This window comes from Coturnix japonica, chromosome 14 (assembly GCF_001577835.2).
Source record: "Coturnix japonica isolate 7356 chromosome 14, Coturnix japonica 2.1, whole genome shotgun sequence".
Lineage (NCBI taxonomy): Eukaryota > Metazoa > Chordata > Aves > Galliformes > Phasianidae > Coturnix > Coturnix japonica.
In genome coordinates this window covers 4055763-4068374 of record NC_029529.1, presented here as the reverse complement: position 1 = coordinate 4068374, position 12612 = coordinate 4055763, and the positions used below count along the sequence as shown (strand labels likewise).

The following is a 12612-nucleotide window of genomic DNA, read 5'->3' as shown; positions in this document are numbered from 1 at the left end:
CCATTTATATATCTATATTTACACACTCACACACATTAATAAATATAAAATTTATGTTTACACAGATCTAATTTAATATTCTCTGGAAAAAAAAAAAAAAGAAAATATTTAAAGAGTTTCTACCTTAGCTGCCACCCATGAATTGTCAGTGGGTTCTTCTATCTTGAGAGCAAAGGGGTAGACTTGGCACAAATTCCCTCTGAAACGTAAAGTGACACACGAGGAGAGGACCAGCCAGACCTTTGGAAGGGTTTAGATCAGGTTTGGTAAATCCAAAAGGTATCAAAAAAGCATAAATATCAAACTCGATTAAAAAGTTGGAATTTAAACAACGTTGCTCCAAGAGAACCCCAGTGCTGTTCAAAATGCCTTGATTAGCACAAAGTATAATGCTCCCTGCTCTACTACTGCCTTGTGAAAGATGCCTAATAGAGAAAGCCCACCACCTCAGCTAGGTGCATTCTACTGTTGCTTACTACACATGCCTGCAAACAACCCGGCCAGCAGCGTGTGCTGATCTAACCCTGTCAGCCAGCTGCTGGGCACAGGGATGTTCCAGCACAAAGCTACGTTCTGGGTAGGTCCAGACCAACACACAGGCACTGCTTCAGCCTCACCAGCTCCAGCCAGCCAGATGACATTGTAGTGATTGTTCTTCTCAGCACAGCTGGCTCCATTGCGAGCTACACTTCATGACAGTAGTATATGCTACAGTAATAGCAGCTTTGGCATAATTTTTACCCAGAAGGAAACAAGAAGTTGCATGATTGAACCATCTGTTGTGCAACTGCAACCTAACATACAGATTCTCACCAGATGCAGACCTTCAAGCAATTGCATTAAGTTAGGAGCTGGATTAAAGGACTCCAGAGACAATAAAAATAGCTACAAATATAGGGGAAAAATTGTGGCAGAGAGAGGAAATGAGAGCTTGACCGAGAGCCTGGCTGACAAGGGAAAAGATCATCAGCTGCAGGATGGAATTTGTAACCTCAAAAGCCCAAAGTAGGGACAAAGTTGTGAAACCAAGTCACATTCCTTAATGCCAGAGTCCAATCTATGAGCAGCAGGACTGGCAAACCTGTGAGATTTTGCATGAGTGCAGAAGCTCAAACTTAGATCCCACTGGAATGAAGTGAAGCATGAGCAGTAAGAAGTGATCAGGATCCTGCAGTACTGCCTCCTGTTCAAAAAGCTGCAAGAACCAATTTGGCACTCTTCCTTAGACAAGATAGTTAAAAGCGTACAAATGCAATCTGGAACACTTCTAGCCAAACAGGGCTGTATTTGCAAAACACAGCCAGCAGGCCAAGGAAAGCGGTTCCTTTTCTATCCCATCCAGTCAGACTGGATGTGGGCAGCCTGGTCTGGTGGTTGGCGACCCTGCACATAGCAGGGGGGTTGAAACTGGATGATCATTGTGGTCCTTTTCAACTCAGGCCAGTCTATGATTCTACAGAAATCTAGACCTGAGATCTGATCTTTCCTAACACTGCAGTTTTATGTGATTTATGTTCATCACAGTGATAAACTATGATCTAGGAGACACAGCTTAAATCTGAGGGACAAGGAAGTTGGAAACAAGCAGCCAGTTTGAATTTAGAAATTAAATACAGTAAGACTGAGGAAACAGCTTTTGATCCTGCAGGAAAAGTCCTGAGCTATTCCTAGGTTAGACCCTTGTGTTAAAGACCCCAAAACCATGTGCAGCAGGGAAGTGCTTCTCCTTTCATTCAGCATTCTGGCTGTCACCTACACATTAGTGCACTCAGAGCAACACTGAACACCTTGCTAGGAAACTCTCTTACTAAGACAGACAAAAAGCTTTAACTTGAACTTAGCATCTCTGGCAGTCAATGGAAAGTGCTCCACATCACCCCATAGGAAGGCTCAGGTCAGTCACTCTCACTTGCTTAGATACAGCTGTATAATCTTTTGTTCTTTGAGTTGTGTTTTACTGTTGGCATTTCCCTACTGAAAAAGGAGAAAAATGTGGAAGTTAATTGTGAATGACAGTTACAAGTACACAAGACAGATGTCTAAAACATGTGCAAATCAAGTTTATTCCCTCCCAGTATCTGGAGCCAGACCACAGCACTGACTGCAGGCACAATGCAAAAGCATCAGGTATTATTTAACTACTTCTCTCACAACACTCTCCTAAACAGACTGTGCCCAGCAGTAACATTTCTAGAACACATAATGCAGGTTAACACAGGGCGAGTAAATTGACCTTTCTCATCATGCTCTGAAGCTACATGTATCCCACAGGTAATTTCATCTTTGTGTCCTTGGCCAGAACTTAAGCAAGGTGCTGCTCCAGGCAGTGGATAACAGTGAGAGTGTATGCTACAAGGGGCAGAATTAATGGCACAGGGCTTCCCTGTGATGGAAGATGGGAGATGGAGAGAATAAGTTGTCAAGAGGAATATATGAGCTAATCATGAACTCCATTTCTGTGCTCAGCACAGTGTTGTTATCACTACATCAGATTAAATGATCTCACTGTAAAAAAAGCTTCCTGTATCACAAGAACCACAGTCAAGACAAAACAATAACTAAGGAGTTCAGAGGGGGAAAAAAACCAAAACAACTGCATTCAGCTTTTGCAAATGAAGGCAACAAAAGCTGCTGTAAGCTGACCACAATCAAAGCAAAATCAGTCTGTGGGAGGCACGATGAAAAGAGAACTTGTGTTAAGAAGCCAGTTTGAAAATCTTCCTAGGTCCACGTTATAGGAGGTTAACTAACCAGCATGCCTTGACCTTTGTTATACAGGCAGCAGCAGACGCAGTGAAATGCCCTACTCCTCTCCCCACCAAAGCTCCCTCAGCAGCAATGTAACAAAGAACTCCCCATGGGCTGAACCATGAGATCCAGGCACCTCCAGCAGATGGCTGAACAGACCAGAGAGATTTGCTTGTGGCCAACTTGCACGTAAACCACAAGGCACTCCGAGCCACACAAGGAAGACTGAGAAAGTATTATTCTGTTCCGAATACAGAGGAGGCAAATCAGTGGAGTCAACCTGAGGACAGACTTACGAGGTATGACTAAAGTAGCAGCTGGTTTATGAGAACACCACGATTCAGCTGATGCATTGCTATGGTACTGGTCTAGCACAGAGAAGTTTCAGTCCCAATGACTTTGAACTTCTAAAAGGAAAGCAGAAAGAAAGAAAAATTTTGCCAGAGAAATTCGGCAGCTTCAGACAGTGCTCTGCTGGATGCTCATCTTGGGCTGACTCACATAACGTGCTGGAAAATCAAAGACTGCTTCAGGAAAGCTCTCTAGCCTCAGGGCTGTTTCAGAGGTGTGCCTGGATCTTAACAGCATTCATCTGAATGTAATGATTAATCACGGACAAACTATGCTGCACTCTCCCCTGTACCTTCTTCCTTAAAGCCTGTTTTATTGAATTCTGCCTTGAAAAGGCTACAGAGAACACAGAGCTGACGTGTCTGCTTTTCCACTCTGCTGCACCTAGTCCTCCTGACAGGAAACATAATAGCTAGAGGTTGGCCTGCTTCAATTACTTGGTGGGCTGGAACAGTCCTCCACAAGAATAATTTCCAAGTACTAAAACACAGCCTAATAACTTGGCACTGAAGGCACACATATTATGAAGGCCTAGCTGTAGATAAATGAACCGTCCCAAATACTTTTGTGGGCCCATGACTGCAGACTGTGACCACAAATCATGAGACCACAACATTCTTTCTTACTTTCAGAAATATTTCTCACAAAACAATTGGCTTGAGAATAAAATGCACTTGGGTTTTATTCAAGTGCTGGGATGGAGCTATTGAATAGGATTTGGCAAACAGAAAGGAAACCTAGAAGGGAACAAGTGATGCTAACTGCTACTGCATGGATTTTCTCCCCCTCTTCAAATTTCATAAGACATGAATTGCTGTGGTTTAACCTACCCATCCCCGTGAAGTCACTTTTGCCATTAATACAGGTATAGCATTTTCTAAGTTACAGGGACTCTGCTGTGTTGCCAGAAGACAAATTAACTAAGGGGATCACACACAAGTGTAAAGCCGAAAAGGTCAGCTGGAGCTATGCAGAAGCTGATTCCTTTGCCAGTCACACGTTCCACATACACCCACTTTCTCCACACAAGTCTGCTTTGCTTGTAAGTTGTACTGCACGAAGAGCCTGGAATACAGTTTAAACAATTCCTCCTTCTACTGGCCAACTCAAACAGTTAAAGGTAAGGCAGACAGGAGAGGGAGCTGAAGAATGAAAGGAAGCCTCTGCATTCCCTTCAGAAAACCTGTTTAATGCCTCCAATGACTCTTAAACATGGAAAATAAAAAGTCTCTTTTGCCTTGGTCTCCATGCACATAATTTCTACTAAATACTGTATGAGCCTCTCATACCTGTCCTTAATCTTTCTCTCAGAAAAATAACAAAGGAACATTGATATCAGCCTCCTCCTTTCATGGGAAAGGGTTGGAGACAGATTTCTACCCAGCTCTGGCATCCTGAACATCACTCGTCTAGTTGAGGATGATGCTACCAGTCAAGGTAAAGGCAGACCTTCAGGGCAGGAGACCAGGTAACATTTTCTTAGCTTTATGGAGACGGTGGCTTTGATATCTTCGATCTGCAGTGCTAATCTGAACAGACCCTGGTGCTGGAGAACATGTGATCACAAAAACAATATCAGAAACACATACAACCTCTGAGACACCCTTCCCCACACAATCCTCAGACATAAAGATACTTGGGATGTTGTCCAAAGGAAGTGATGAATAACTGTAAGAAGTCACTGTAGGTACAAAACCCTTTAATATCTTTACAGGAACCAAATTAATACAGTTCCTCCGTCATCTCTTTCTCCCTCAGAGGGAATGGAGAGAAATTGCATCTGGAAATCCAGGAGGTTGAGCTCTGCAACTCTTCCTCCTGAATCTCCTCATAAATAAACATTCATTAATACTCAGATTTTTTTTTTCTGTTTTAGAAAAAAAAAATTAATCTGCCTTTTTCTTTAAGCCTGGTACCATGTTTCTTTAATGCTGTTGTTGTGAGATACTGCACCCATTTCTCAGTATTTGACTGCCTTAGCTGGCCTTTTAAAAATGGTCCTACATTTCAAAGCTCTGAGAAGCGCAGTATTAAGGCATAGAAAATGAGGAGTTTTCTTTCCAGGGAGCAGAATGTATTTGTGTTACATTCCTTTAGATGCTGAACTGCAAATCCCATCCCCTTGGAGCCCATAGGGGAAAATACAGTTAAGGAAAATCCCAGCAGTCGTACAATCAGTTGTCTGTATTTTTCTTTTTTTTTTTTTTGAATCTTTAAAAAAAACAAAGAAGAAAAAAAAAAGGAAAAAATATCCCATAGGTAAAGACAGAACAGAGTTCCAGGTACGGGTGCTTGGGAGGGGTTTTCCATTCTTGTCTTTTTGGCACCTTGTGATTCTAACAGCTGTTGACCTCCCATTTAAAAAAAAAATCTGCCTTGAAAAAGAGCTCTTTATTTGCTATGTTTAGAGCTGTTACAGTTGTGGTTTGTTTTCTTTGAAAGCTGCTTTAGGGGCTGCTGCCATCCCATGCCCACCCCACACCACTCCAGCTCCTCCCACCGGTTCTTCATTCACTGGTTGCCTGTCCTTGTGGCACTGCAGATGTGATGACTCCAGTTTGGGCCTGGACTGCTCCGCTGGACTCTTCTATCCGGGGTCTTTTGACTTCAGGTTCGCTGGAAGAAGCTGCTGCTGTCTCTTCAGTCCCTGTCTCACATACCCGGCTGACTACAACAGGAGTGGACGAGCTGGCCTGGGCTGCGAGAAGCTGCAAAGGATTTGTAAGAGCTGGGAAGTGAAAGAAAAGAGAATCAATGTGGTAAAGCAACACAAGTGTTTGTCATTACAGGAAACAAAACCACCACAGTCAAATGCAGCACCGTGGCACGTATTCAAACAGTGTTCCAAACCATTCTGTAAGGCTTGCTGGCCTTGTTTCTCTCTCCCCTCAGAACAATCCCAGTTTTGTGCAAGTTCACCAAACTGGCAATAACCTCTTTCAAAGGTGAACTTCATTTTTCCCCCCCTAATCCATTGTCAAACACAGCATTAACAGTGAAATATTCACCTCCAGAAAAGGAGGATCAACCCTCTGCCAGAATGCCAGAATCACAGCATACTTTTAGCTACCTAAAATCATACCTTCTTGCAAGCTACATGTGTGCATTGCACCTCTGATACTGAGGGTTCTCCTTATCCCATCTGAGACTGCCAAAAAGCCAGCTGGGGCAGAGCTTGCACAGTAAGAACAACCAGCCTGTTGGCACACTAGAGTACAATCCAAATATTGACTGTATTGACATCTCACTTGTCAAAGGGGCAGGAAGGTTTTTACAACTTACACCAGACAATCTAATGTGTTCCCACTAGAACTGGAATCCAAACTCTGGAATTTCTGGCTCCCTATCTTGCATTTCAGTACTGACTAAAGGCTTCTATCCTCCCATTAATAAAAGCAGTGAGAAAAAGACTATTTAAGTAGCAGCTCTGCATAAAAACGTCTACAATTCCTAGATCCAGACAAAGAATGTGCTTACACACTGGCTTTGGCACACACCACCACTAGGAAAACAAAACACACACAGGTTTTGGACTCTGCATCAATAAGAAACGCAGCCAAAAGGGACTCAGGAGACAGCACATCCTCTGCCCTCCAGACTGATTTGCAAAGGATGGAATAACAGAACATTATGGCTCGCTCATTGCTGCGTGCATCAAAAATAAGCCTTAAGATAAATAAACAAAGGAAACAGAACAAAGGCCCTCAAAGCAGAGCAATTTCTGCCAAGGCATGGGAAGGAGGCTACACAGTATCAAGAGGATGAAAGAGAGAAATAGGATAAGGATGAGGGCAGAGACCAACTACAAAGCAGTGACTGAAAGTACCTAAGCCTTGCAGCTGAAGAGAAGATGACTTTGTACAGGTGAGTCAAGAGATACAGGCTCCATTTTTATAACTAGAAAATTCACTACCTATTACAAAAAACCTAAACACTTAGACACAACTGGAATACTTCTAACATAATGAGAGGGCTAGAAAAATAACTTGCTGGGATTAGAATATCTTAACATAAATGTAAAATAAAAACTGACTTTACATTAGACAACGCTACCGCAGGGCAGTAAGAACTACCGCCTGCTTTATTTAATATCTTTGCTGCATAAAAACCTTATTGCTATTAATTTCTCATTGCTCCAATATGATCCCTGCAATCCCAAGTGCAAGCTACATTTTCTGCCATAGCAGAAAATTCTGTGAAAGATTCCTACTCTGCTTTAAAGAAGTCATCAAAACCTCACCAGTGCCCTTCACTTCCAGCTCCCTGTAAGCACCAGCCTGGGCCAGCAGAGGTACTTAGCATCTCATTGACAGGGGCAGCAAGAAGCCTGGATATTACAACCCTCGGTCATCATCCTTAAACTGCACAAAACCTGAGGTGCTGAGCAAGCACAAGAAGAGACTGCCAAGACACAGCTAATAGGAAATCTTAAAAATCAGGGTTGACAAATGACTACAACACATCCCGTATATAAACAGTCCTACATTCATTCACCTGATGAAATACATCTTATTTCTCTCAAGCTCTAAGACCTGAAGAAGGGAAAGTATGTTATTTTCTTAATGCTCTATGGAGCCATATTTCACAAGAGCTAAAGAGCACCGCTGAAACTGTATTATTTGGCAAGCTGAAAGCAAAGGCTATTTGTCAGAGGAAAACAAATGAAAAAGCGGAGGTTTAATGAAAGAATCACTAACACTTTCAACTAGGAACCCCCAAAAGTCTAAGTAGCAATTCATGCATAGGCAAGGGCAAAGAGATGCTGGACTTCCCTGAAGCAAAACTTATCCATCAAGGAGACCTGTGCAAACAGGGGCAGGCTGTATCTATCACCGACATTTACAACCACAGAAGTTGCCAAATTCATAACCTTTGGCATTGAACACATAGAATAACTTGCATAACTAAGAAGAGAAAGACCTCACAACTTGACAACTAAACTGCAAAGCTTGGAAAGCAATCAAAACAAAGCCTACCATAAGCACTGCCGGTGATGCTGTTGGTGGGGACAGCATGTTTGCCATTCTGGGTGACTGCTCGCACGGGGAGCTGATGCTGTCCAATGGTCACTGGAGCTGCCTGTTGAAGGATCGTGACTGTCTGTCCTGGAACACCCTGTGCCATTTGACTGGCAACTGTCTGAATAACACGGCTGGCGGTGGGTATTGTGGCAAATGCGATTGTTGGCTTTTCATCCATACCTGCTTGGAGAGCAGAACAGACAGCAATCATTTAGCACTCAGCCGGTCTAAGAGCAGGCTTTCTTCTCATTAATGTTGTAGCAGTAATACATACCCTAGGCTTACAAATGTGTAAATACCTCAGCACCACAAAGTCACTTGCCTTTGATGTGTCTTACAGTGTTTATAGGGTGGAAATGGAAAGCACTGCTTCACAGATTTTCAGCTTAGTCACAATAGTAACGTATTTGGGCTCCAAGAAGCTCAGGATTCCTAGAGGCCTAACCTTGTGAGAACTGCTTTAGGCAGGATCAGGCTCTATAAACACATTCTCTGTGAGTTGATTCATACCGTGTAGTCAGCTCTGAGAAGGTAGTGATTCACTTACCTGCTCATTTCAAGCAAGGACATAAGAACAAGGTATATAAGTCCCACTGAAATGCTCTTTTTGAAGCTTATCAGAAGCCAGGGATGAATATTTGAAAATACTAAGTTATGTATAATTTCTCTAAACATATTAAGAACTTGTTTTAGTAGCATAAGCCAGCCAGCCAAAAGAATCAGGACTGTAAATTAGACAGACCATAAGCATTACACAGAGTCTTAAAGAAAGAATGACTGGAAGCAAGAGCAGAAAAGGCAAGGAAAGCTTAGAGATTAGGAAGGAAGAGACTAGAAAAGGATACAAGTGGAAATAAAATGGACAAATAGGGAGAGAACAAATGACAGCAAGAACTAGCGAGTGAAAGAAGGGAGCAGGTGACAGGCAGCTGCAACTGTGCTTCAGCAACATGAACGGGATATAGACAGGAATTTCCAGAGAATGTGAATGAAATTCAAACACAATAACCAGTACTGAAACAAAAAAAGCCAATGGTCCCAGTACTGCTGCAGAGGAGGCCTTTACTGAAACTGGTGTTCGAAGGTTGCTTTCGTGAGGTACTACCTACAACTTCCAGAAGTAAATGTTTTTCCCTAGAAAACTGAGCTGGCAGAATAGAAACACTGTCATTTATTGACAAGACCATCCTGAATTTTCAGTCCATCTCTCATGCTATCCAGCAGCACACAGTTCCATGGCATGCCCAAAGGAATAATACACAGGCATAATATTAATACAGCGGCTAACAAATATTTAAAGCACTTTGTAGTTTGTTACTTTTTCTCCAGTCTTCATAGCTTGTTAGATTGGCTCTACAAAGATGATGAGGGAACACAGTACTCCTGCACAATGGTGGAAACATCAGCTGGATGAACTCCTACCCAAACTTATCTAGACATGCATCTTTTATTAAGGGCTAAGCACCCAGTGAGTGAAACTGATGTCTGACTCTCCCCCACACTCCAAGCCTGCTTGACTTATTAGTGAAGTAGCAAGAGAAAACAAGCTACCTCGGTGGTCACCAGCTAAGTCCAACACTGCTCCCGCAGCTTCATGAGCTCCTCCTGCTGTGCCCTGATTCGTGAGGATGTATCCATTTGCAGAGTTTGCAGAGGAGGTCACAACTCGGACCATTGTAACAGTGGGAGCTTGTTGAACGACATGAATTGCATGACATGAAGGCTGTTGAGAAGTCACTATTGATGCTGGCATGTATGCAACTGGCTTTGCCACCAGAGTAGATGGCCGAGGAGGAGGAACAGCCATAATCACTGGCTGGGCACTGACTGGAGATCCTAAACAGAAAACAGAAACATGCACAAATAGAAAAGGTTAAAAAACATAGAAAAAAGCCTCTATGTGCTTTTCCTGTGCACTTCCTACATCTGCAGTATTTAAATCCTACAACACAGGCAATATGTGAGGGTAGGTAAAAAAAAAAAAAGATTTTGAAAGTGTCACCTCCAGTCTTTTATTTACTAACATAGAAAAAACAAAATTGTTATTTTAGCACTGTTTTGTGAACAGATACCATGATAAACCCCAAAACATGAGGCTTTGTGTAACTCTGCCTTCCAACTAACTTCAACAGGAACACCCTATACCTTAAGGCCAGTTACAGTTCAGCTGACAAGCAGGTACTTACCCCTTGCTTGTATTATCAAGGCTCTGGCCATAGCACTGTGGAGCTCTGCATAGGCAAGACGATCTTACCATGAAGCCTAGAAAGTTACTGAGTGAGCTATGCACACTGCGAGGGCTACTCTGCTATGAGCTCCTTAGAGACACATAGGTGAAGATCTGCTCATGTGTTTCTATGCATTCCTTTACCTCCTGCTCCTCTGTACAAAGGCTAATAAGAAAAATGATCTGAATTTGCACACGTGTCATCAGTCTAACAAAGTCCAAGACTTAAATCCTCCTATAACAGACTGGTAGGAACATTCCTGCAGTGTTCCCAGCATAGCACTCAGCGTAATGGAAGGTCACCTGCTGTGAAACAAGAGCTACTCACCAGGTGCACTCTGTGAATACCGATACTCCGGAACTGAGGCTAATTTTGACCCAAAGTCATGATCGTGTGGAATGGGGGAGCCTTCCCTTGACAGGCACTCTGGAGTCTGTAGGCCACTAGAGTGAGGGGACAGCAGGCCAGGGTGAGTAGGGGAGGCTGGAGCACTCCTGGAACACCAGAACACAGTGTTGGCAGGTGTAGATGCATCTTGACCACAAGACAGCAGCAGAGACCAAGCTTTGTCTCCATCAGAGGATCCTCTAATGATAAAGATAGCTATTCTCTCACATTACTTATCCGTTATAGTCTTGCAGTAACCCCACTAACACTCTAGCACCAATTACAGTCACATTATTCCTGGTTGAAGGCAACTGGACCCTTCAGTTGGTTCAGAGTGTGGTTATCATTTCAAGACTAACTGCTGGCAGATAAGCTGAACGTGCCTCATGTTCAGATAAGTTTTGCAGTTTCAGGCCATTCTCAAAGGATGTTTGTCAGTGTTTGAGAGAGTAGGAGAAAGAAAGATGCATGGTAGATGCAAGTGTCTGGACCCATATGCACTTAACTGAGCTGTAGCTACTCCTTCCTCAACCACTTTGTTCCCACATGGCCACTAAATGCATACGGAACTCAAACACAGAGCTGCTAATCAGCTGAAAATATCTTCTTGTTTTACTCCATCTTAGCAGACAGAAAGAATGTGAGGAGTAGTGCTACGCAATGCTGCTCCAGCCAGGGCTATGCTGCAGCGACAGGGCTCAGGGAAAGCTGTTGCTGCACACAGCTCCTCTTTGCAGCCCCACCATTGTCTGGAGCACTTGCACAGAACGGCCCCCACTGCTTAAAGCCACAGTCAACATGACGTTCCCTATAAGAGAGAGTTTTAAATACCGCAGAAGTTATTCCTACTGTGATCTAATCCACATATAAACACAGCTTTCCTGAAATTAAAGACTGGCATCTGAAAACATTTACTGTTTTGAATGTCTTTGAAATGATACCAAAGCAGATACATTATTTGATGCATTTGGTTCTGTCTTATTTTTTTGTAAACACTTTAAGTCACAACAATCTTCAGGACTGCGCCTTAGGATTACTTAACTATATCGCCATTCAAAAAGTCAATAAGCAGAAATAAACTTTGCTTGCTGTAATTCAGGAGAAGGTTGTTTGTTTTCCCTGGAATGAGTTTGTCATTAGAGGAAGGTGATGTTACCTGGAAGAGAGAGGCCCAAAAGGTGTTCGGAAGCAGGACACTCCTCTTTGCCTTCGTTTTCTAAATGCTTGTTCTACTAGTTTAGCTTCAGAGGCAGGGTCAATCCGCCAAAAGGATCCCTTTCCAGGTTCCTCCTGGGAGCGTGGGACTTTAATAAAGTAACGGTTCAAGGAGAGGTTGTGCCGAATGGAATTCTGCAGGAAGCACAAGAATGAGGTGATTATTTTGCTGTGAGGAAGCATGTAACAATGGCAAACTGATTTTGCCACATAACTTGGAAAAATAAGATCTATGCTGCCCAAAACAGTGCTGCAGATAGAAACAAGTCACTTGACACATGGAGCTCTGAAGCCACAGGAGAAATGCAAGAGAAAACCTGGGGAAATTAGTGCGACACAGAGCTCCCACAAACCATACAGAAATGTGGGTTTGCTCACTGCCACACAATCACTTGAATATACCTGGAGTCAGCAAGTACAGTAGCTTTTCTATGGAAAAGAATGAAAGCAGAGCTTTTGCTGAGGCAGGGGGAAAGCAGCGTAAACCACATCAGAATTCTCTCAAGACAGGCTGTATTCAAGGCAAGACAGAAGAAACTGTTCGAGCTTGTGCTAACTGCTTACCTGAAAATGATCACTGGGATGCCCAAACATGCCCTAAAGGACACTGCATCTCATGGTAATTGTAATGCAGGCCAGACAGCTATCTGAGAAGAATCCAT

The 12612-nt window shown here is 43.0% G+C and overlaps 1 protein-coding gene across 1 annotated transcript in view; it reads right to left on the bottom strand.

Moving 5' to 3' along the window:
* The window catches only part of FOXK1 (forkhead box K1), a 47031-nt gene continuing 34419 nt past the window's right edge, over positions 1-12612 (bottom strand). The window contains exons 5-9 of the mRNA XM_015876808.2: positions 11892-12085; positions 10676-10842; positions 9672-9956; positions 8076-8300; positions 1-5827 (exon numbers count right to left, since the gene is read on the bottom strand). Of these exons, the coding sequence (XP_015732294.1) occupies positions 5607-5827; positions 8076-8300; positions 9672-9956; positions 10676-10842; positions 11892-12085 (1092 nt within the window). The 3' untranslated portion in view covers positions 1-5606. The remainder of the gene's footprint in view (positions 5828-8075; positions 8301-9671; positions 9957-10675; positions 10843-11891; positions 12086-12612) is intronic.